General features: G+C 40.9%; 2 protein-coding genes across 3 annotated transcripts in view; one reads left to right on the forward strand and one right to left on the reverse strand.

Moving 5' to 3' along the window:
• Nucleotides 1–21,338, forward strand: part of zcchc24 (zinc finger, CCHC domain containing 24) — a 41,812-nt gene extending 20,474 nt beyond the window's left edge. Inside the window, exons 3-4 of one of the 2 annotated variants that reach the window (XM_065959179.1) lie at nucleotides 9,242–9,406; nucleotides 20,085–21,338. In XM_065959179.1, coding sequence (XP_065815251.1) covers nucleotides 9,242–9,406; nucleotides 20,085–20,093 — 174 coding nt within the window. In that variant the 3' untranslated portion in view covers nucleotides 20,094–21,338. Of the gene's footprint in view, nucleotides 1–9,241; nucleotides 9,407–12,597; nucleotides 17,097–20,084 lie in introns of those variants that run through there. The other variant, XM_020630913.3, reaches the window with a different exon arrangement.
• ppifa (peptidylprolyl isomerase Fa) lies at nucleotides 18,346–20,773 on the reverse strand. Its single transcript, XM_020630878.3, has 6 exons — nucleotides 20,630–20,773; nucleotides 20,494–20,524; nucleotides 20,321–20,409; nucleotides 20,143–20,239; nucleotides 18,907–18,982; nucleotides 18,346–18,826 (listed from the first exon to the last, which is right to left on the reverse strand). The coding sequence occupies exons 1-6, from the start codon at nucleotides 20,771–20,773 to the stop codon at nucleotides 18,691–18,693; spliced, it is 573 nt and encodes a 190-aa protein (XP_020486534.2). The 3' UTR covers nucleotides 18,346–18,690.
• Nucleotides 21,339–21,737: the final 399 nt, after the last annotated feature.

Raw genomic sequence — 21,737 nt, forward strand, 5'->3', positions numbered from 1 at the left:
AATGTGCAGCTGTTTTCTGCACAATATAAAACTGTTGTGTCAACTGTAAACATTAGTGAGAGGGATGAGTGATGCACACCAACAGTGATCAAAGATTAAAATACATATGCAGCTAATAAAAGTGTTTGATTTTTTTCCCCCACTGCGTGTGACAAAGATGGGTTTAATGATCCGTCTGTGTGAGAAAAAGTTAGATTCAAAGTCACCTCTGCCAGGGGTGTGCTTGAGTTGCTTCGGTTTAAACGTGCAAAAGCCCAAGGCGTGTATGAAAGACGGTTGTATGAAGTACATGATCGTGTAATGCTGAGGTATATATTTAGAAAGAAGAAGATAAGAAAGCTTATCTTTGCAAAAGCAGGTGAAGAAGTGGGAAGTAGTTGAAGACGTGCGCTGCTGTTACAAGGCTCACATGAACGCTAAGTCACTGTTGGTTGAGCTAAATATGTTCATTCAAAGCTTCACATATTCACAATGAAGCCTGCGCAAAGTGAAAGCACATCCGTGTCCAGGTTAAAGGCATGACAACATAAACCCCTCTGTCATTTGTGGTTTGTGTTTACAAGCAACATTTACTCTCCTTAAGGTTGAGGTTGAGTGTTTCAAAGGGACATGAACCACATTTTAGAGGCCCCTGCTGTTCGGAAAAGACCAAACCACATGATTAATAGATATACGGTTACTGAAACACTATTATGAAAAGTTCAGGAAATATTCCCTTGTCGTGTCTCAGAGAAGGATCAGGCGAGATTAGCGCTTTGATCTTTTTTTTTTGATGTTTCACAGAAGAGAACCAGGTTGAAACCACATCCAGGTTCCTGCCCTCTCTCTCCCTGCCGTGTAGCATTCGAGGCTAGCGTGCTAACTGAAACCACATTAAAGTAATTAGAAGCCTTATCAGAAACGGTACGGTTAATGAGCAAACCAAACAAAAACTCCAAAAAGACTCAAAGCTAACATTGTGGACTGAACCCTATCCGCTCTATCTGCACAATCTATCTCCTTCTGAACTGCAGCCAAACCAAACACTGATCGCGAGATGAGGACGAGAACACAAGAGCCGACGCTGATAATGCTGCACGGACACACTTGTGTGTGCGCGCTCACGTGCAACACACACACACACACACACACACACACACACACACACACACACACACACACACACACACACACACACACACTCACTCACTCACTCACAGGTTTCTCAGGGGCCTGGTTTGGTGTTCTTGTGCTGCTCTCTGAGTGATGTCCTGGGGGATGCAGAGAGGCGGAGCGGTTGCCTGAGCTCCTCCGCTGCTCCTTTGTTTACACTGATGGTTTCCAGATGCTAGCTAGTGATCGGAGCGCTTCGGAACGCCGGGGAGCAGCCCAGCAGTTTGGGGCTCGGGCCAGCTAGCTAGGATTAAGGCAGCTTTATCTGGGATACTTGAAAAACATGGCTCTGTAATAACTCTGCAGTTACTCCCAACCTACTTTGCTCGCGTTAATTTGTTTGACACATGTAGTGCACAATGACGTTGAGGTCATTAAGTATCAGTCAGAGAATTTAGACGTTGATTACACACATCTGACTGTAATCAACACATTTGTTTTACTCAGCGGTTTTGACTGTATGTCTCTTTAAGCAGGCTCCATTCTGTGGCAGCTCGAGCATGTTATCCGCGTTTTACTCAGAGCCCAGTTTGAGAGACATTGTTTTTCCTAAACAGAGGTGCATTGTGCTTGATCGAGGGCAAATCTATCACTTAAACAGCCCACCTGTTCCCCTTGTCACTTTCAGCCTCTGCCACTTTTCTTTACAGGCATTAGTAGGAGACAGCTGCACCAGCAAAGGAGCCGTCCAGAGAGAGAGAGAGAGAGGTGATAAAGATGGCAGCAGGGGCGGTGGGGGGGGGGGGGGAGAGAGAGAGAGAGGGAGGGACGCACAGAAAACAGTGGCTGTATTTAGAGCTTGTAGTGCATGGTGGGATTGATAAATGGTTCTCCCATAATGCACCTGGCTGAGGTTCTGGCGCAGCGTCGTGGCTGTTTAGTCCAGCAGCGGAAACAGCCAATAAAAAAAATGCTTGTTCTGTGCGCGGTGACACACAGCTGAGGTGGTGACAGTGTCATTCTTGTGAGAGGCTTGAAGCGGCGGCCATCTGCACGGCCTCACTTGGCCCTCAGTTCTGACTCACAGGCTGACGACTTCACCGCATCCTCAGAGCTGTATTCTACGGTTGCTGTGATGTCAGATAACACGGTTCGGGATGGCCAAAGATTGAATGAGCAGGGTTCATTTTCCTCCTCTCCTTTTAGTGATTAGAAGCATAGTGAAAATACGTGTGAAAGTCTTTGAGTATTCTGCACATGTGATGTACCTTGATGTGGTTCGACCCTAACCAAACAGCACACTGAGAATTGCTGCTGAAGTCTTATTGGCCTCATATGACTCGACCAAAAGTCTCAGCTCCTTCTGGTGTGGTCTGACAAACAAATTAAGGCTGGTCCTTTGACGGTGTATTTCTCACAGCTGTTTATGCTGTGACTCACCAACCTGTCTGGTTCTCAAGTTAGTCTATGGTTAGGTGATGAACACAACAAATCATGCAGAAGAAACTCACTTCATCAGAAAAAAAAGAAAAGAATTGTGTGTACTTTGTTGTAAAGAAGAACAAAGACTCAGAAATTGTTACGTCAAGGCTTGTAATTGACCTATTTAATCTTTTTTTTTTAAAAGAAAGAAAAAAAATCCCCTCGGACCTTAAAGGCTTGGAATTTAAATAAGTGAACGATGCATTTTTAACATTTAATTGTTGTATTCAATGTTTATTTAGACTATGAGACTAAGACTTAATAAATATGGAAAAAAGAAAAAAATATATTTCTGTGGATTCCGATGATGTCATCACCTTTTATGGTAGCCAAGAGTGACAGCTCCTCATAGACGGCCACATTCAATATTTCCTGGTAATATTTAAACTGATAATGTGGGGCAAAAATAGGGGAAAAGGACAAAAACAAAAGCACTAATGAAGAACCTGCAAATGCAGAGAACAACTCTGCAGGTCAGGTGCAAGATTGGGAAGATAACGCTAAGTTAACCCTCACTCAAGCGAGGCAAAATGTTAAAATTAAGGAAAAGACAAGAGGTTTTCTCGCAGACGCAAAAACTAAGTGACATTTAACCTGAGTTGTAAACTACACCAGTGTAAACCACAAAATAGCGGAGGCAGAGTTGCAGATTGAAAAGATGGAAGAACATGTGCAGAACATGGAAGGTGCTAGGCAAGGTGTTAAAAGTGAGTGATCCATACTCACTTCCTGAGCACTGCCGAGGTGCCCTTGAACAAGGCACCAAACCCCCTCCCCACCACCACCTCAGGAGCGCCCGCTGTGGGCAGCTCCGTCACTCTGACATCTCTCCATTAGTGCATGTCCATAGGATCCTGTTTGTACATGTGTATATTTCAGCCTGTGTGTGTGTTGCATGACTTAGAGTGTAAAAACAGAATTCTACAAAGTTAATCTTAATCTTAATATTATTAAGCTAAAAAAATGTTGGGGGGGGGGCGACGATTGCCTAGTGGTTAGTGCAGAAGCCTCAAGAGTCCTGGGCGGCACGGGTCAGACCTGTAGCTTCTTTCCCACAGGTCATTCCCTCTCTCTCTCTCTCTCTCTCTCTCTTGTTTCTGACTCTGTCCCTACTCTAAAATGAAGGCATAAAAAGCCCCAAAATAAATCACTTTTTTTCATATCTGTATCAAATCAAATCCCTTTGATTTATAAAGCACATTCAAAAACATTCTACCAACGTGAGTGCTGTATTCATTCATTATTAAAGGGTTGTTTTGAAGCCACTCGAAGGCCACAGGGAACACTTTGAATCAGTTTGGTTTACAGAATAGTGTAGTCATGTAAATAAACGTATCAAATAAAACATTGATTTTTTTTTGATTTTTTTTTTGCACCAAACCCTTTGTTTCTCTTCTCTCTAACAGGCCATCATTTCTCATCTCAGATGTTTAGATTTGTTTGAAGACATTTCAAACATTTAAAGACTCTGCATTATTCATGAGTCGCTGAGCTGCAAATGCCAAAACAAAAACAACAACAACAAAAAAAAAAAAAAAAGCTTCGGCTCCTCAGATCCAGTCAAGTAAAAGTGTTTGCACACAATTACTATTGAACATTTTCCAAATCCTCAGTGAGGTTAAACCCAGCAAATCCCTTGTTTTCTCTTATTTACAGTCCAACCACAGACTGGCATGTCACATTTGCATAAAAAAACAAAAACTTTACTGCGCTGTCTCCTCTGCTTCTGTTGTCCGCTGGCAAGACGTGCAGCCTAAATCACGTGAAGGTAGACGTCTCCTCTTATATGTCAGAGAAGTATGAAAAACACAAATCCACAACCTTGAACGTTTAGAAGGATTCCTTTTGGGTTTGGCTCAGAAGAGGCATCTACTATTAAAACCAAGGCTAACCTCTCTGCTGTTGCTGGAGACAGAGGATTAAGGGTTCAGGTTTTTGGGGCGAGTGTCTGAGGGTATTCAGTCCGGTGTCTGTCCGCTGCTCATTACTCTTGGCCTGGAATGTGAGATCAACACAAACACGAGATCACCTTTAGGTCGTAGACAGCAGTCTGGCCCACATTATTTTTCCAGTGGTCAGTTGTAGACAACATTGTGTGATTAACAACGGAGCTGAATGATGGCTATAAAACAAAAAAAAACAACGATATTCCAACTGCACTTTGCACAGTCACATGCACGGGCTGCATTCCTTTCAATTAATTTCACGGTATTAACTCAATAACCATGAAATGTAAAGACATCACAGAGGGTGTCGTCTAGACCGGGATCCCTTAAAACATGTCTCTTCAAATTGAGTAATCTACCTGCAAAAGAGCACATGCTTTAAATTCCTAATATTGTTTGTTCAACATATGCGTCTTTATAATCGACCCCCCAGAGCATCGCATTCCTCCACATGATAATGACTCCAATCCACTGTAGCTGAGGCCAGAGCGACAGCGGTTAGTTAACACTGTTTCATCCCCCCCACCTCTCTCTCTCTCTCTCTCTCTCTCTGTCTGTCTCTGAAATGTATGGCCCTAATTGAAAGCAGAGCAACGATTTTACGACGGCTCTCAGTGTTTCTGGTGTTCTGCCCCTATGGAGGCCATCTGCTTTGGATTTAGATTTCCTCCTCCTCCCTCCTCTCTCTCTCTCTCTCTCAGTTTCTCCTTCCCTTTTCTCCGCCCTCCTGAGAGAGGGCTGATTGGAGGGTCTCTCAACAGTTGGACCAGGCGACTGTAAGGCTTGTGGTATTTGTCCACTGCTCTGTATTTGTGGATGTTGGAGTCTGATTCTAGAGCGGCAGGTATTTCAGACCCTCCTCGGCTCAGATTCCTCAAAGACCAGGAGGCCGTTTCAGATCACCCCTTCTATATCTTAATGAGCTATCTGCTGTTCCTGCTCATCTTGTTCTCTTGTGGTGTATTTTCGGGTCTCCCTTTTTTTTTTTGTTTGTTTTACCGTCTCTCTCACAGCACTGTTTGTTCTATTCAATGCAGCTCATGAGCTCATTAATCCTGCATTATAAGCCAAAGAATGATCTGTGTCCTTGTAGCGGGGCTTAACTCTTTTGAGTGGGAGTAGTGAAGGGAAAAAAATGTGCGCCGAGACTTTCCAGTTGTGTCTCAGGAGTGCATGAAAACTTCTGGATGTAGAATTTGTTACAAGTGTGTGTGCATTTGTGTCTGGGTATTATAGGGGAGGGGAGAGAGAGAGAGAGAGAGAGAGAGAGAGAGAGAGAGAGAGGGAGTGGGAGAAGCATTGTGTGTGGCCATGTTTTTGCGTACCGATTGCATCAATGAATGTGTGTATCACGTGTGTATATGCTTCATTTAGCAGTTCACTGACCCGTAGTGTGTTTGCGATATGATGAGTCCCTGCTGTGATCTGGACCAAGTGAAGATGCGGTCGACTAGACGTGGGTTTTGGAGCGACACTGTCTGCTGCACGGTCTTCCCACACTGACCCTTTATCTCAACAACACGCAGGACTCTAGCCTCGGGAACATAAACAAACATTGACTCAATGCGATCCAGCAATTTCAAAATGATACGACAAACGCACCCTGCTGCCTTCTGGCACAGACTCCATTGACTAATTCCCTGTTTCAAATCTTTGCTCCCACTTTACTCAAAATGATCTAAATGGCTCAGATACGTCCATTTAGCTTTGGCTTGAATGGTTTTATTTGTACAGAGCAAAGGAAAACAAAACACATCCTCCCATGTAGCCTCATCTCCAGAGTGTTGTTGTGTGCTGTGATGACACAGTTCCATTAAATTAGTCATTCTACCGCGTGTGTTGTGAACGGTTTGTGCACGTTGCTTTAAAGGCAACAAAGCGGGGTTATTTTCCCGGAAATCAAGCCTAACTCAAACATTTACTCAGTGTTTCTAGTGTTTACAGCAAAGGGTTTTGGTTCCTAATCCACTGCAGCAATGTAAATGAAAAGACAAGCCCTGTATGTTTGTGTGTAGGTGAAGAAAACCAAAGCTTCCTGCATTAGCTGCGGCGCTGCCAGTTGTCTTTCCCAGCCTCCCGCCTCTGCTGCCAGTCGGTGGCACAACAGTCCAGATGTTATTGTGACATTGGTTCCCACGTATTTGGGGGTCCACTGGAATGTGCAATACCAACTCTGGCACTAAAAGGCCGATTTGACCAAAATGTGATTTTCTTCAGAGACCTCCATGAGAGGTAACGTGTTGCAACAGCCTGACCACAATGTGAGTCCAGAGCTCACATCTATCACTGCAAATGTCCAAATAAGTTTTGGATTTCTTTGCGGTTGTGCAACTGAATGTTGGTGTTTATTATGTCAAGGGAAGATGATGTGTTTCACAAGTGAATTTGGCACGTTCATTTTATCTGTGTTTCGATGGATTGAACATATTGAATTATCTAGCTTCATTTTGTTTAGCAGAGAATTAGTTTGAGAATTGGAAACTTGGTTTTTCAAGACGAAAAAAGGCCAATCAGAAAATGTTTAGAGTCCAGGGTGTTATATGAAAATCCAACCATTATTCCAAAACCAAAATGCATTCAGTGTTTTTCTTCAGAAGGCCAAAAAGCTTGAAATCCTTAAATCAGGGAGACGGCATCAGGTGATTTTAGATTTTCTTGATAAATGACGAAAATAAATCACAAGTTACGCAAATAGTTAATAACATTTTGAGTATTAACAACTAATTCTTCCAGCCTTACATTTATATGTTGCATGTATTCAAAGACTCTATTACACATCGGACTAACCATTTAGTCAACACTGAAACTTCTTCATCAGCTGAGATAGAAGGGCAATCCATTTGATGTGTGTCTGTACGGAGCGTCTACAAAATGATTTCTAGCACGGTCGAAATCTACTCTGAAAGCACTCAGCTGCAGACAGAGCATATGAAGCACTGCCAAAGGCCAAGGCCAGAGCTTGGAAACAGCATGGAGTGGGAGAGGAATGGTCATGAGGAGGATGAGTGCTGTTTCTGTCCCGCTGAGTTCTGGCTGCAGTATCAGGGAGAGATTTTTTTTCTTGTACATTTGAAGAAACAACTGTTGCAGGAAATTCACTGTTAACATTTCCATATGGAGAATGAGGGTTAAGGTGAGACCTCCTGGGTTGTTTGTCTGGCTCTCTCATTGTAGGTTGTTTTTTTTTTGTTTTTTTTAAGTTTGAAAAGTTAGATTTACGGTATTATATTTGATATAATAAAAGTCTTATTGCAGCAGAAACCTATAAAGAGCTGCACTTTAGTGGATAAAGAGTGAGATGGCAGTCTGTTTGTAGTTGAGTCACATTAACTAGATCATTTGCAGAGGGGGACTCAATCCAATGGCACTCTTCTTTGAGATCGCACATTGATTGCATAAGAATGACCCAGTCACTATGTATAAACTGGTGTGCTGCAGGCCAGCAGAAGTCAGATTTTCCAGCCTTCTTGCTGTCACAGTGGGAGATGAGAAGCTGACAGTGAGGTTGAGGTCATGCTGTTGAGGGGCCAGATTGAAGCACAGCCGCTCATACTTAACGTCGGCTTGCCTGGTGCTGATGCAAAGTGCTGACGTCTATCAGGGCAGCGCCAGATGCTGCTGATTAAAGTTTCTATTACTCACACACACAGGCCGGGACAAAATACCAGGGATACAGACCATACCCCTCCTCTCAATCTCACCGCCCTGTACCCCTTCACATCCACCCCAAAATCTGCAGCCAATGTTAAAGTGATTATGAAAACAATCTCAAGTCTTCCAGGAGAAGACCGGGCAGGTCTGATTTCACTTTGCAAACCTTTCCTAACCTTCTGGAGAGCTGCCATCTGTTGCACGCTGTGCATAAAGATTACTTCTCTCTGACATATCAGATTTCTATCTGTGCATGAAAGCATTTTTAAAGTTTGACACAAAAACAACACTTCCCTGCTAATCCATTTTCTTTATGTTTCTTCTAAATGGAAAGTTTTTGTTTACTAAATTAACCTCTTACAGGCTGCCAATGATTACTGCTTAGCATATCCTAGAGACGGGGCTTCTTTGTTTTCTGATGCTGGAGCTTTAGATTGATAATGACAAGCTCAAACAAACTTACTAATCACTCTACATTTTGGTTTCTTTTGGCAGGATGGAGGGCGTCTTTTGATGAACCTTATAAACATCCAGAATTTGTTTGTGTCATACTTTTTTTTCGGAGGGGAAGGGTTCATCCTTTTCCCTACAATGCTGTTATACTGGCCTACATAAAATTGCCATAATGAAGTCATTCCCCAGCTCCTCCCAACAATATTGCCCTCAAGCTAATGCTTTTTTTTTTTTTTTTTTTACGGCCGACTGACTCTTCGTAATCATCTCCCTCATGAGAATCAGAGGACTAATTTAAAGCAGCTGCATTTGGAGTAAATGTCAATTACACAACCGTATATTGTGCCAAAACTGTGTAGGAGTGTGCTGTATGATATTAGTACGACAAGCATGGACACACCCTGCTGTCAAAACGCGCCATCCATTATTGTCCAGCTGAAAGCAAGAGTTGCTCTTCAAACTGTCACACTGAACTCCCTGCACTGCGCGGCATGAAGAGAAAAGAAACTCTCTGGACTCCTTGAGTTTTATCTATTGGGTCAAAAATGTAGAAATGCTTTTTCCACATGTGCATACATTTGATTCAATTTGGTTTGCTTTTTTTTTTCTTCCCCCAGGCCAGACCCAAAGGTGAAGGGCTGACACCGTACCAAGGGAAGAAGAGATGTTTCGGAGAGTACAAGTGTCCCAAGTGTAAGAGGAAGTGGATGAGCGGCAACTCCTGGGCCAACATGGGACAAGAATGTATCAAATGCCACATAAACGTCTATCCACACAAACAGGTACAGAAGGAAACTCACTCTCTGAAAAGTTTGCAATAATGTCATAAAATTCAAGAAACCAAAGCTAACAGAGTCCAGACTCTGGAGTCGCATGGCTGCATATCGTCTTGAGGTCATTCCAGATGGCCACATTAAAAGAAAATAAAAATCATTACACTAACAAACCCTTCTGGCCCTTTGGTAACAATACAACATTGATTGAACTAATAACATTTCCTGACTGATAAAGAGTTTGGCATCATTTAGTGAACATCAACACATCTAAACCAAATATTTCTTTATTAATAGCTCACAGACACTAAATAACTCAGGGGTAATTGAGGCTTTTACAGTTTCTGGAATCCCTCTCATGTTGAATAATATGAAAAAGTGAATTCACATTAGGCAAGATGCTGTGGAGTGTTTTTTTGTCTTTTTTCCGAGCAGCAAATGCTCAGAGGGTATTAACGTGCTGGTGAGCTGTCTGTTCAGCTAAACCTCGAATATGTTCCTCACAGCCTGTTGACAAAAGAGAGAGATAGATCGCCTGAGAAAGAATCCTCCCTGTTTTCTTAACAACTAGAGATATATTTATCTGCAGTGCTTCGTCTTTTAATATTTATGCTTTTCCACATTCTTCCAATTCCACTTCCTGAAATAAAATTAGGAGTACTGCTCGAGGCCCTGTGCGTTCTCTGAATACCGCGGCTGACCATGTTTCACTCTGTTAACACTTGCATAAAAAGAAGCAGGAAAGGGACACTGCTCGGCCAATTTACTCTAAATCTCTGGCAAGGCATCGCAAAATTCCCAGACAATGAAAAGGGAATGCATAATGTGTGTCAGTCCTTTTGTTCATTTGCATCTTCTTCAGAGATCTTAACCAAGAATATTAAGTATACACTTTTTTTTTAAAAAGAGCCATAGGCCAAGAGTGCATTTACATTGCCACAGGGCTACTGAAGTATTTTTCCACCTACACTATTCTGTTTCTTGGAGTTCACTGGTGAGAGAACCTCACTCCTTTTCTGCCTCTGTGTCCTGTGGCAAAGCAACACATAGGCAAGCAAATTCCCCGCATTTGCAATGTCACCCACTTAACATATTTCCCCCTGTCAGCGTTTGAAATGGACCACTAACCTCCGTGTCCTCGAGTATCAAAGAGCTCAAACTCTCAGCACGGCTCCCTCCCTCCCTGCGGTTTCCCATAAATAACCTGAATATGTATTTTCCAATCCCATCCACATGCATAAAATATTTGACCCTCTCAGATGGGGGAATATATTTCCTGCGCACCCAGAGGGTTTGTTTCAAGCCTAGGGCGTGATTTCTGATGGGTGGGATGGTTGACACTTGCACATTGTCTTTTGCAAACAAATCCTGACTGCGCTGACCTTCGAGGGTAGACGGCATCCAAGGTAGTGGAAGCTTCCATCCAAGTAGCTCAAAAGCTGGGTTGCTAAATCAATTGAAAGACGTCCTCTAAAAACGCATAATTGGAGTCAATGTACCAATGCTGGAGAACTAAGATAACTAGTTGTCTTTAGTGACCAAGCTAATCAATCATTTCATCAATCTTAATTTGTAAAGCACCAACTCATATCAAAGTTATCTCGAGACACTTTACAAAAAAGAGCAGATCTAGACTGTACTCATTCTGAAAGTCTTTACAAAAACCCGACATTAGTCCACTGTGAGAAAAGCAAAGTTGCAAAGGGAAGGAAAAACGTTCTAAACCTCGAATACAACCACACGTCTATTAGAAAACAACTAAACTACATTTGAAGCTAATTAAATGATAAGTAGCAACAGGCCAATTAAGGGGGATTTCTCCCTCTTTAATAACTCTTTATTGGGTTATCCTGATTTTAAAAAAGTCATGGGGGAGTAAATGTCAAAACACAAAGACAAAAGAAAACATCTGGCAGCTTCTATGGCTTTTTAGCCCTTGAATGTTCAAGGCACACTAGCATGTTAGCATCTTGCCCAGCCTCTTCCACCAAGACTGTTACTTTGACCCCTGGTTTGGCCACGCAGCCCTAAACCTTATGTTTATTGGAAGCTTTGCAGACACAACTCTAACTTAACTTCCCACTCAGCTTGAATGTTTGTTTTTTATTTGCAAAGGACTGTATCCTTGAGACGACAGAGTTTTCATTAGTAAGGCTGTACTTCCTGTTGAGGTTTACTTTGGTTCAAGTCTCACTTACTTATCAATGGAACTAGATTTTTTGATTGTAAGCACAAAAATAAGAAAGACAATTCATTTATTTAAGGTTGACTTGAATGTTTGCTTGTTTTGGTCTGTTGGTAGAACCCTAAAACAACATTGTGTCCCAAACACCTCTGGATCCGGAGAACTATGCCCTTGATTCACCAAAAACTAAAAATGAGGTTTATGTTATCCCTGCTTTTATGCCAAACACACATCCCGCACTGTAAGTTATTGATAGCTTCAGGGAAAACATTCTCAGACTGCAGCTTCAGCTACAGGACAGACTCCCTTGAGTGTTGTGCTCAAGGATGTAGGGAAGATGCCGGCAACACAGGGACTCACCAAGTTCCTACCAGTCCCAGAGGGGACCCAATAAAATATACATCAGATTTTCCAGAGTTCTTGAAGGACCCAATGTCTTAAACATACTGTTGATAAAGTTGCAATACCTTCTGGTAAACTCACTAGCGAACGACTGAATGATCCCCTACTAGTGACCTGTGGTAACCCAGTCGTGTTTTTGAAAGCAGCTCCAACCATAAAAAAAACACAATAGAAGAGAAAATAAAACTTTCCAGACAGGTTGTTAAAATAACCTCCAAACATGCAAGTCCAGATAGTTCCCTTTGTCCTCGATAATGAGTCCAAGAAATCCATTGCCATAGAGGCTTGCTGATATTTCCATACAGATCATCATAATCAAATGCACACTGGATCTTTTTCTATAAAACCAGGTTGTAAAAAGTGTGCTGCAAGTTTCCAAAGCTGATTGTGCGTTGCCATAACTCTGCAACTAATTGTGTTTAGTACACATTGGGTCTGGGCAGAATGTGGGAGCAGTGTTGGGGGCCAAAGTAGTTAGGCGTATAGCTGAATTGAATCCAATGCCAAATAAACTGCTCGCAAATTGAGAGATTTATGCTGTGTGGGTGCTTCTTGGTTTGCTTACTTTAGTGAGTAATATGACTCATTATTTGTCCTCTGTTTGTATCCTCAGCGCCCTTTAGAGAAACCAGATGGCCTGGATGTTTCTGACCAGAGTAAGGAGCACCCGCAACACCTGTGCGAGAAATGTAAAGTCCTGGGCTACTACTGCCGCCGTGTGCAATAAAAATCATCTTCATCCGAAAACCGGAAAGCAACTTATGTGTCCCAAGTTGTATTGCCTATCCTCCATCAAGGCTGTTAACTTCCTCCATGCCCGATTCGTATTCAAGTTTTCCATAGCCCTGATCTGCACACATCAGTGTCCTTTCATCTTCTAATATCCCCTCCTTCTCTCAGAAACCTCAAATATGGACTGTAGCTCTAACCCTCCCATATTCTGTCCCTCCTTGCATCCTCCTTCTATTATTATTGCTCCTTTTTGAGTGACAGTATCGAAGATTATATCCAGGAATGAGAGGAACACGTCAACTAAAGATCAGTCTCTTAAAGGGTTCTTTTTCAGTGGAAAAACTTGGCAAAATCAGTGACTTTTTGTATGCCTCATGCGTCCGAAGTAACACAACACTACAAGTCCAAATTGATGTTTAACATCCTTGAAGCATTATTTAGTCTGATAAGCACCAGTCGTTCTTGGTGTCACTGGTAGTGTTGGTCTCAATAGATTACCTCACCTTGGGGTTGGTTTGTTTTGTGTTTACAGAGATCTGCCTTCCATTTCCCTGCCAAGTGAAGTGTTTGGTAATGTGATGAACGTTTAACCCGGGTCTCTCATGATGGTAAAATGTATTCGAGGCCTTTGATGTCTTGCCATATTAGGGTCAGCAGCACATCTTTTTAACTGTGAATTAACTGAGGGACAATGTGCCATATATATCCCTAGCTTACATTTGGCCTATTTATTTTCTTGTCGTCTAGTGTGCAATTTGAATTTTAACTGGGACGTAAAGAAATGTTATTGTTTTTTTGTATGTTTATATATCACATTATTGCGTTACTGCTTCCACGTGTCTGTAGAAACTACTGTAGGATCAGTTGCGTAGGGTTGCTACTTGTCTAGATTTAGTTTGTGCTAACAGATAAGGTTTCATTAGCCCCCCCTCCCCTCCTAAAGTATTTTTGTTCTCAACTATCTTTAGTGCTAGAAAGGCTAGGTGTAGATGTAATATAGGTAATTTGTTGGTTTCTTCAAGCAGTGTCCAGTATACACAGTTTTGTCTGATAAAAAGTTTGCCAAACTGTTGATATGTAAAGCCTGACATTACAAATAAGTGGAAAAATACATATTATTCTTTTCAAAGGCATTTTGAAAGATTTAATTTCACATTTGAAGTTCCATTTGATCCCTGGCAGCCGTACTGGTGTCAGTGAATATTAATGGCAAGCCCTTTTCAAGGACTTGAACCCTTAACAGTGATGTCTAGCAGCTGACTGCAGTGTAAAGAGTGTCTTGGGGGAGGTGAGGCTTTGGAGAACTGGAAAGATTTTCAGGTTGGTTGAGATAAACGACAGAAGTAAATATGGAGAGGGTTGATTTGTGAAGGTGATGCTGAAACTTCAAGGATATTTAGAAAGTGGTGATGTTCATGCTGACGTTAATGTTCATTTTTATGAATATGAGTGCCTACAATTATAAACCAATGTCTTTAAAGGAAGAGAAATACACATCCTGTTTACATAGGTGCACACTCAGAGCACGGCAGAGGAAATAAATGTAGTTTTGACTTATAGAAACCTGCCTTTAAAGGAACAGTTTATAGGAATTGTGAACTATTTTATATGTACTGTATTTCTAGCCTTATAAAAGCTGGTCGACTATATTTTTAACACTTATATAATGTACGTGCCTTGAAAAGATTTACATCATCCTGATGTATGAGGACTTGGGAGGCCTTTTGAAAATTGGGAAAAAGAAATGTAGGGACAGGCTGAGAGTTGGAGCAGTACACGTGCATACTGTAAATGTTATGCATAGGAAGTTTAAGGCGTGTTCAAGATGTCACAAAAGGTCAAGAAATTATGCAGTTGCTCTCTAAGAAGTTTGAACTGACGAGGTGGGTGTTCGCTTCAGTGCAGTTTGTCGAGTTGAAGGCACAGGCTGAATGAAACAGCATTTCCAGCTGGCAATAACAATCCTACTGTGGTCTGTTGTCATGGAATATCAACAAAGATGTTATTTCTTACAACAGAGCGGTGTCGCACATGAAACTGTGGACCTCTCTCTTTGTCTTTTTGAAAAAAATCTATTGTAGCTTTGTTTATCTGTGGGTCTGTAAAAAAAGATACATGGTCGCTTGGCTTAGTGGGAGAGTTTGCAGTGGCTGATAATGGTACTTAACAGCTGGGGAAAATTAGCCTATCCGCCTGTCCATCTGGAAAGTTAGAGGGGCACTCTGGTGATTTAGAACTGTTCTACCTAATTGCAGCCGTGCAAGAGGCACTGAAAACCAGTCAAAAACAATGCAGCACAGACTAAAAAAAAAATCCATCCTACTATTAGTAGTCCCTGGCATAGTTCAAGCTCCTAAAACACAAAGTCCTACATTTCCCATAATGCACCCCATTGGAAACTTTTAGTAGACTTTCTCTGTTTGGTAAATGCCAAGATCTTTGAAGCTCAAACCCTCCAGGATATGAGCTTTTTTCTCTTTTAAAGTGCTTCTCCAGAGCTACACAAGACACAAAACAGCCATCTTTACAGTCTGAGAAGTACATACTGTGACGTGTGTAAAATTATTGGGGTGCCCCTTTAAAAGAAGCAGTTGGCAGTTGTGAATCTTAATCACTACAAGTTTAAGAACTTCTCTAAACAAAGAAAACACTTCCCCATTCAGCCTGTAAATGTTGGGAACAAAAAAAACCCATCCTCATGACTATTAACATCTTTCTTTCTTTTGTGTGATGCCACTAACCTAACCAGTCTTTACATCTAAACCTTATAGTTCACATCACACCATGTGGCTGTAGTGAGAGGAATAGATACCAATGATGCCTTACACACTAACCTCATAAACAAGTAGCTTGTTATTTTCAGTTTTGGCAGAATAGTGATTGAGAAAACGAGAAACCCAGTTAAAGAGTCGGATTTCCTTCGAGAGAAACGTCTCGTTGAGGGAGGCCGTTTAAAATGGAAGAGCCAATGGAAGCAGTTGATACAATACATTTGATGAGAAAAAAGAAATTCGGACGTAATGTCTCGGATTACACATACTTGACTTTTCTAGAACCTTTTCAGTTCAAATTTGTGATTTTCTATGAATGAAATGTGTATTTTGGAACACTTAATAGATGTTGAAAGTTTTAAAGCAATCTGCAAAAACTCAAGAGTTATTTCCCTGACAAAGCAAGACTGTTGTATGTATATATTTGATGGCCATCATTTTTCAAGGATAGTAGCTCTTTTAAAAATGTTATGCAATACTGAAGCTTTTTTTTTTTTTTTTTTATGTGTGAAGAAGGGCCTATTGCTGAGAATTAAACAAAGCTGGGAGTTTTTTTTGTTCTTTTCTTTTTGTTTTACAAGAATCTGAGGGGATATCCTGCAGAAATATTTATGGAAAGATTTTTTACAACACTTTTTGTATAGAATATGCAACAAAGTTACACTAAGAAGGAAATATTGATGACTACATAGATTATTATAAAGAAAAGCTGGTACATAATTAATACCCTTTCTCAATTATAAGCCATTGTATTGTTGTGTGTTTTCGTTTTGTGATGTTATCAGTGTTAAATAAACTTGCCATGTTATTCGGATGCTATTTGTAACTAATTATGAGCTGCCATTTACATCCATACGGTCCCATGTATTCATTTTGTAAACGATATAATGAAGATATATATTGTGTTAACATGCAGAAATCTTGTTTTTCTTCTTAATAAGTGATGGATACTCACCACTGTATACGCACGTTAAACTGTGAGATGTAGTTTGCTTAAAGCAGCAATGACAAGGAACTATTATAAAATGTTATCTCGTGTTAGAAGTAGATTAGAGAGTGTATACTTTGGTCAAGAAAGCGTGTGTGACAAAGAACTATTGTAGAGTTTGCATGTGCATGTGTTTGGTTTTGAATGAAATATTACTTTGTGCAATGTATGCTTATTTAAAGACTTTACAGTAGTTTGCTACAGAACATTTTTTTTGTTGTTGTTACCATGATCAGCATCTCCTGATTGTTGCTCGTCCTGAAGTATTTCATTTACCGCTAGTGTAGCCTCTAGGAATAATACATATTTACTGAATGTAATGTGTTAACACTTATGTGGTCAATTTGGAGAAGTGATGTTTGTACTCTTTACTGTCTGTATCACTTGAGATGTTTGTTATGCAATATTGCAATAATGTAATATTTGAATTGGACAGAACACAGGCGTGAGGTAGGGAAGACGATTATTTTGGGAAACAAGGACAGTCATGGTTTCGAGGGTAGACCGCAGGTCTGTTTTTCATGTCCATGAAATGGCATTCCAAAATGTGCCTTATTTGTTAGTTTGGAAAACATTTTAGTGCTGTCAAGTTTGATGAATAAAAGTCATATTGAATTAGAACTGCTTGGATTACATACTTCCATTTGTTTGGGTCTTCTGCTGATTTTGTTTTTAACAGTATTTGGAGGGGGGGGGGTTCTTTGGGGAGATTGAGTCCAGGCAAAAGGGACACATTGTATTCTGAGAGCTCCTGTCTGTGTAATATTCATCACAGAGAGTATATGTTTTCATCAGCGCACTGGTGCAGCATCTCCATGTGCAGGCTGGAAGTCTTACACAAGACTGTGAAGCGTATAGATTACGAGGAAGAGGGTTTTAATGGATTTTTCATGGAGCGTTGTGTAACTCAGGAGGGGGAGAGACTTGTTACACTCTCCCTTCCCCGTGTAAGTGCTGAAAGATAACAGACACATCGCGCTGACGGGCCTTGATTTCAACACGTCGACTCAAACTGTGGACAGGAAAACCAAAACACACACAAAACGGACACCAGCACACATGGGTGCTGTGTGATAAACGCAGACATTTACTGCAGGAGAACCAGCCTGTACCAGCTGTAAAGATGTCATTGTTTTGCATTTGTGTATTAAATCGTTGGCCACAGCACAGCGGGCCTCTCCTGCCAAGTTTCCATGCACAATATTTGACGTGCATTCCAAATAACTAAAACTGAACCGGAGGGTGGGGACCCAAATTATATCAAGTTTGTTACAACATCTCACCCTCAAACACAGCGAGAGCTGAAAAGTCTCTATGGCAACAATGTAATCTGAGAATTCAAACAAACGGTGGAAGGTCAGCGAGCATGTGGTTTCATTTAGGGGCAAGAGCTGCTTTTTCACGTCGCTTCATTATTTACTTTCATAAAGTATTAGCTCGATAAGCAGCACCACCCAGTCTCTGGCTGTCAGACATGTCCTGGTCTCCTGTTCTCCCTCGCCCTCTCCTCCAGGCGCTCTGTGTTTCAAATAAAGAGGCAGTGAGAGGGAAGAGCAGCAGCCCACATACACACTGAAGACATTTTCAGTTCGCTTTATGGATCCAGCAGATTAAATCATCCGCATTGCACTGCGTCCAATGAGGCTAGAGCCCACAGGTCTGTCATCTGTCCACCAGATTCATGCGATATTAAGGCTCCACTGTAGGTGGATGTCACATGATGTCACATCCTGCTCTGATGGACAGGAAGTCAGACGCACATGAGAGCCTGGTGTCTAAAAAAAGCTTCTGGCTCATTTCCAGGAAGCTTTAAAACCAGCAGGGTCTGTGGCACAAGAAAGCAAATGTCCTGAACGGAGACCAGAGCTAGTAAAATCTGAAAACGCTCTTTTAATAGGCAGTAAATGTAGAATAATTACACAATAAGAAAATGTTACATTGTAGAAGCTTTGGTAGTGTACACAATTTACATGGGTTAAGCGAAACTCTCAGTAATACATGTCTGTATTTAAGATTAAAATGCATCAGAGTAACTCCCGTTCATACCATTGTTACTCTTATTAGAACAATTTAAACTATAACCAAAAGTAAAAAATCTGATTTAAGGTCATTTATGGCAGTTCATCCATGAAACAATCATGAATATGGGATTAATTAAATACTAAATGATGACATAGTGAGTCATCAGACAGAAGTCCATGTGCCACCTTCGGTGTTATTTGATCTCCCCGCAGTCAGTGATGACAATTTTCTTGATCACACCCCCGTCGTGCAAACCAAAAGACTCCATCTTAATGACGACATCCATACCTTCCTTGACCTGCCCGAACACCACGTGTTTACCATCCAGCCTGTCAAAGGAGAGACAAAATGTGCTTGGTGAGACTTAAAGAGGAAGAACTGAGGTGCGATGAAAACTAAAAATATTTACCATTCAGTTTTAGCCGTGCAGATAAAGAACTGAGAGCCGTTTGTGTTTGGCCCTGAGTTTGCCATTGAAAGTGTTCCTGCAGAGATAAATAAAAAAAAGCCAAGAAGAAAATCCATTAAATTGGAAACAGTCAACAACATATCTTGACCACATTTTTAGCACTGACTCAATAACATTTGGGCCTGACTACAGCAAACGAGAAGCATGACATAAGGCAACAACTGTGTCTGTTTTCTGTTCTTTTCTCAAGAAATGATGCAAACTGTGATTATGCAACATTTTTTTTTTTAAATGAAGTGCCAAATAAACAGCATGTGGCTGAAGTTTATTCAAGAAAGGAGTCATTCTGATAACTGCAAAAAGTAGGTCGTTCACCTGGGGATTGCTGAATGTGTGTAAGTGGTAGTTTACATGCTGCATGAAACTAGCCACTGCCACCTAGTGGAGAGGCAGCTCTAAGGGAAAATGATACTGTTAGGAGGCCATGAGAGTGAATGAATACAATTATAAAATACAGAAGATAAACTCTGAATTAAACAATGATCTTCACTGATACATTTTTGGAACTTTTGATTTTGAGCAGATTCATCTCCACATGTCAGAAAATAGTTACGACGTTTGGGAAAAAATAATACTATTAAATAGAGAGCGTGCCGTTATTTGTTGACAATTCATTAAATAATAATCCTAATTTTGATTTATTTAGTATGCTGCTTTTCCCTTATGGTCAACTAATGTTTCAACCCCCCCGCCGAAGAATCCACCAAAACACACAACACAACGCACAGTAGGAATGCAAATCACAGGAGTGACTCACGATACAGAAACATACATGGCACACCATAACGATAATATCATAATACAGAAATTCTGTATTATTTGATAAATGGAAAGATAAACACCCACATGTGATTATTTAAAGAATAGAAATTGCCCCTAAAAGAAAAAGAGCAGAACTAAAGTCAAAAGTTGGGGAAATGTCTATATTTGGCAGCAAATGATAAGCAAGTATATAGCACAAGTCAGGACGTGGATATATTGCTGTGTCAATATTTTGTCCCCATCATATTACAGACAATCAACCATTTAGCAGTACGTCTACTGTTGAATATAAAGAGGTAAAAGTGATGGATGGATGTATTATCAATAGACAAAACATGATTTTTTCTTTTTTTCAGACCACGTAAAGAAGATGAAGATGTCTACAGTAAACGTGTGAGCTGTGGTTATAAGCACCTGGACCAGTGTGTTTTAATTTGAAGTTTTCATCTTTGAAGGTTTTCCCAAAGATAGACTTCCCCCCTGTTCCGTTGTGGTTGGTGAAATCTCCCCCCTGCAACGCAAAACAAACAACGAGTCAGCAACCACAGCCAGGTCTCTCTCTCTGAACACAAACTTCTCTGTCCAGTCTTACCTGACACATGAACTCAGGTATGACCCTGTGAAACATGGACCCCTTGAATCCAAAGCCATGCTCCCCGGTGCACAGTGCTTTGAAGTTCTCTGCAAGGAAAAAATAGTCTAATTCATTTTAAAAACAAAGTCGAGGACAGACTCTTAAAATAGTCCGCAGAGGTAAACACGTACCTGCAGTCTTTGGCACTGCATCTGCATTCAACTAAAAGAAAAAATACAAATCACATGTAATTCACTGAATGAATGTTGACACTCATCCAATGCGCTGTGCTTAAGCAGGAGGCTAACGCTACAGCTAGTTGAGTACCTCAATGGTAATTCTTCCAAGCGGTTCGCCGTCAGCCTCGATATCCAGAAACACGACCGGGTTTTTGACGGGACCGGAGGAAAACAGCTTCGCAGCGGCAATACCCGGAGAGCTGTATCTAATGTGCTTTTTTATTTGTAACATCGCTGCTCAGCCTGGAGTAGTGAGGAGGACATGCAGCAGGCCATGGGGTGCTGTGCTGTGCTGTACTGCTGCTGCAGCTGGTGCTGGTGTTTACATGTGACGTCACACAGAGCGGCAAGCGTTGAAAGAGAGAACAGCGACCCCGCGTGGGAAGGAAGTCGCACAACATCTGGTCTCCTTTTTCCTCTCCTCGCTGACTAAAACACAAATGTTTCTTCTAATACACCTTCAAGATGTATGTTTGTCAGCAGTTTCTTTATTTTTTTTTATAACAAACTATAATTTCTCAGAGATTTAACTCAAATATTACAAGACATTAAATGACTGTTGTCCTGATTACAAAGTTCATTGTTAAGAAAGGCAGTCTAACTGACTTTCAATAACACTTGGTACTTTGTTCACACCTACATATTACCAAAAATAATTTAAAAAAAAAAACCAACAGTTATAGGCCTACTTACTTTTGCATTTATGTCAGATTTATTTATTTTTTTGCTTGAACCTACACACTGTGAAGAGAAACTCATCTTCAAAAGAAAGGCTTAATAAAAAAACTATCATCTCACCATATTGTGTTTAACTTTTGTGAATGTATACCTTTAAGAGTTAAATTATCAGTGGTTTGTCTAACATTTTTTCTTTATTATACACCTGTACACAGGCCCCAATGCAGAAAGCATCAACTAGTTTACCAACTCAAAAAAGTATTAAAGTTACCATTAGTTGTGTTTTAAAAGGGGTTCTTTTCAGGTACATTTCATGCAGTGTGTCTGTCTCCTCTCTCTTCTGTATGTGTGTATCACTCTGAGAGTAGACTATGGTGTTGGATCAGATGAAAACCTCCTTTAGCTAAACAATGGAATAAACATTCATGATCTTCTCTTATGAACCATCAGGTTACATCACCTGTGTGTTTTTTTTGCACCTCAAAGCCCCAAGATCGCTCCTCTATTCAATGAAATAT

Source organism: Labrus bergylta, chromosome 10 (assembly GCF_963930695.1).
Source record: "Labrus bergylta chromosome 10, fLabBer1.1, whole genome shotgun sequence".
Taxonomy (NCBI): Eukaryota; Metazoa; Chordata; class Actinopteri; order Labriformes; family Labridae; genus Labrus; species Labrus bergylta.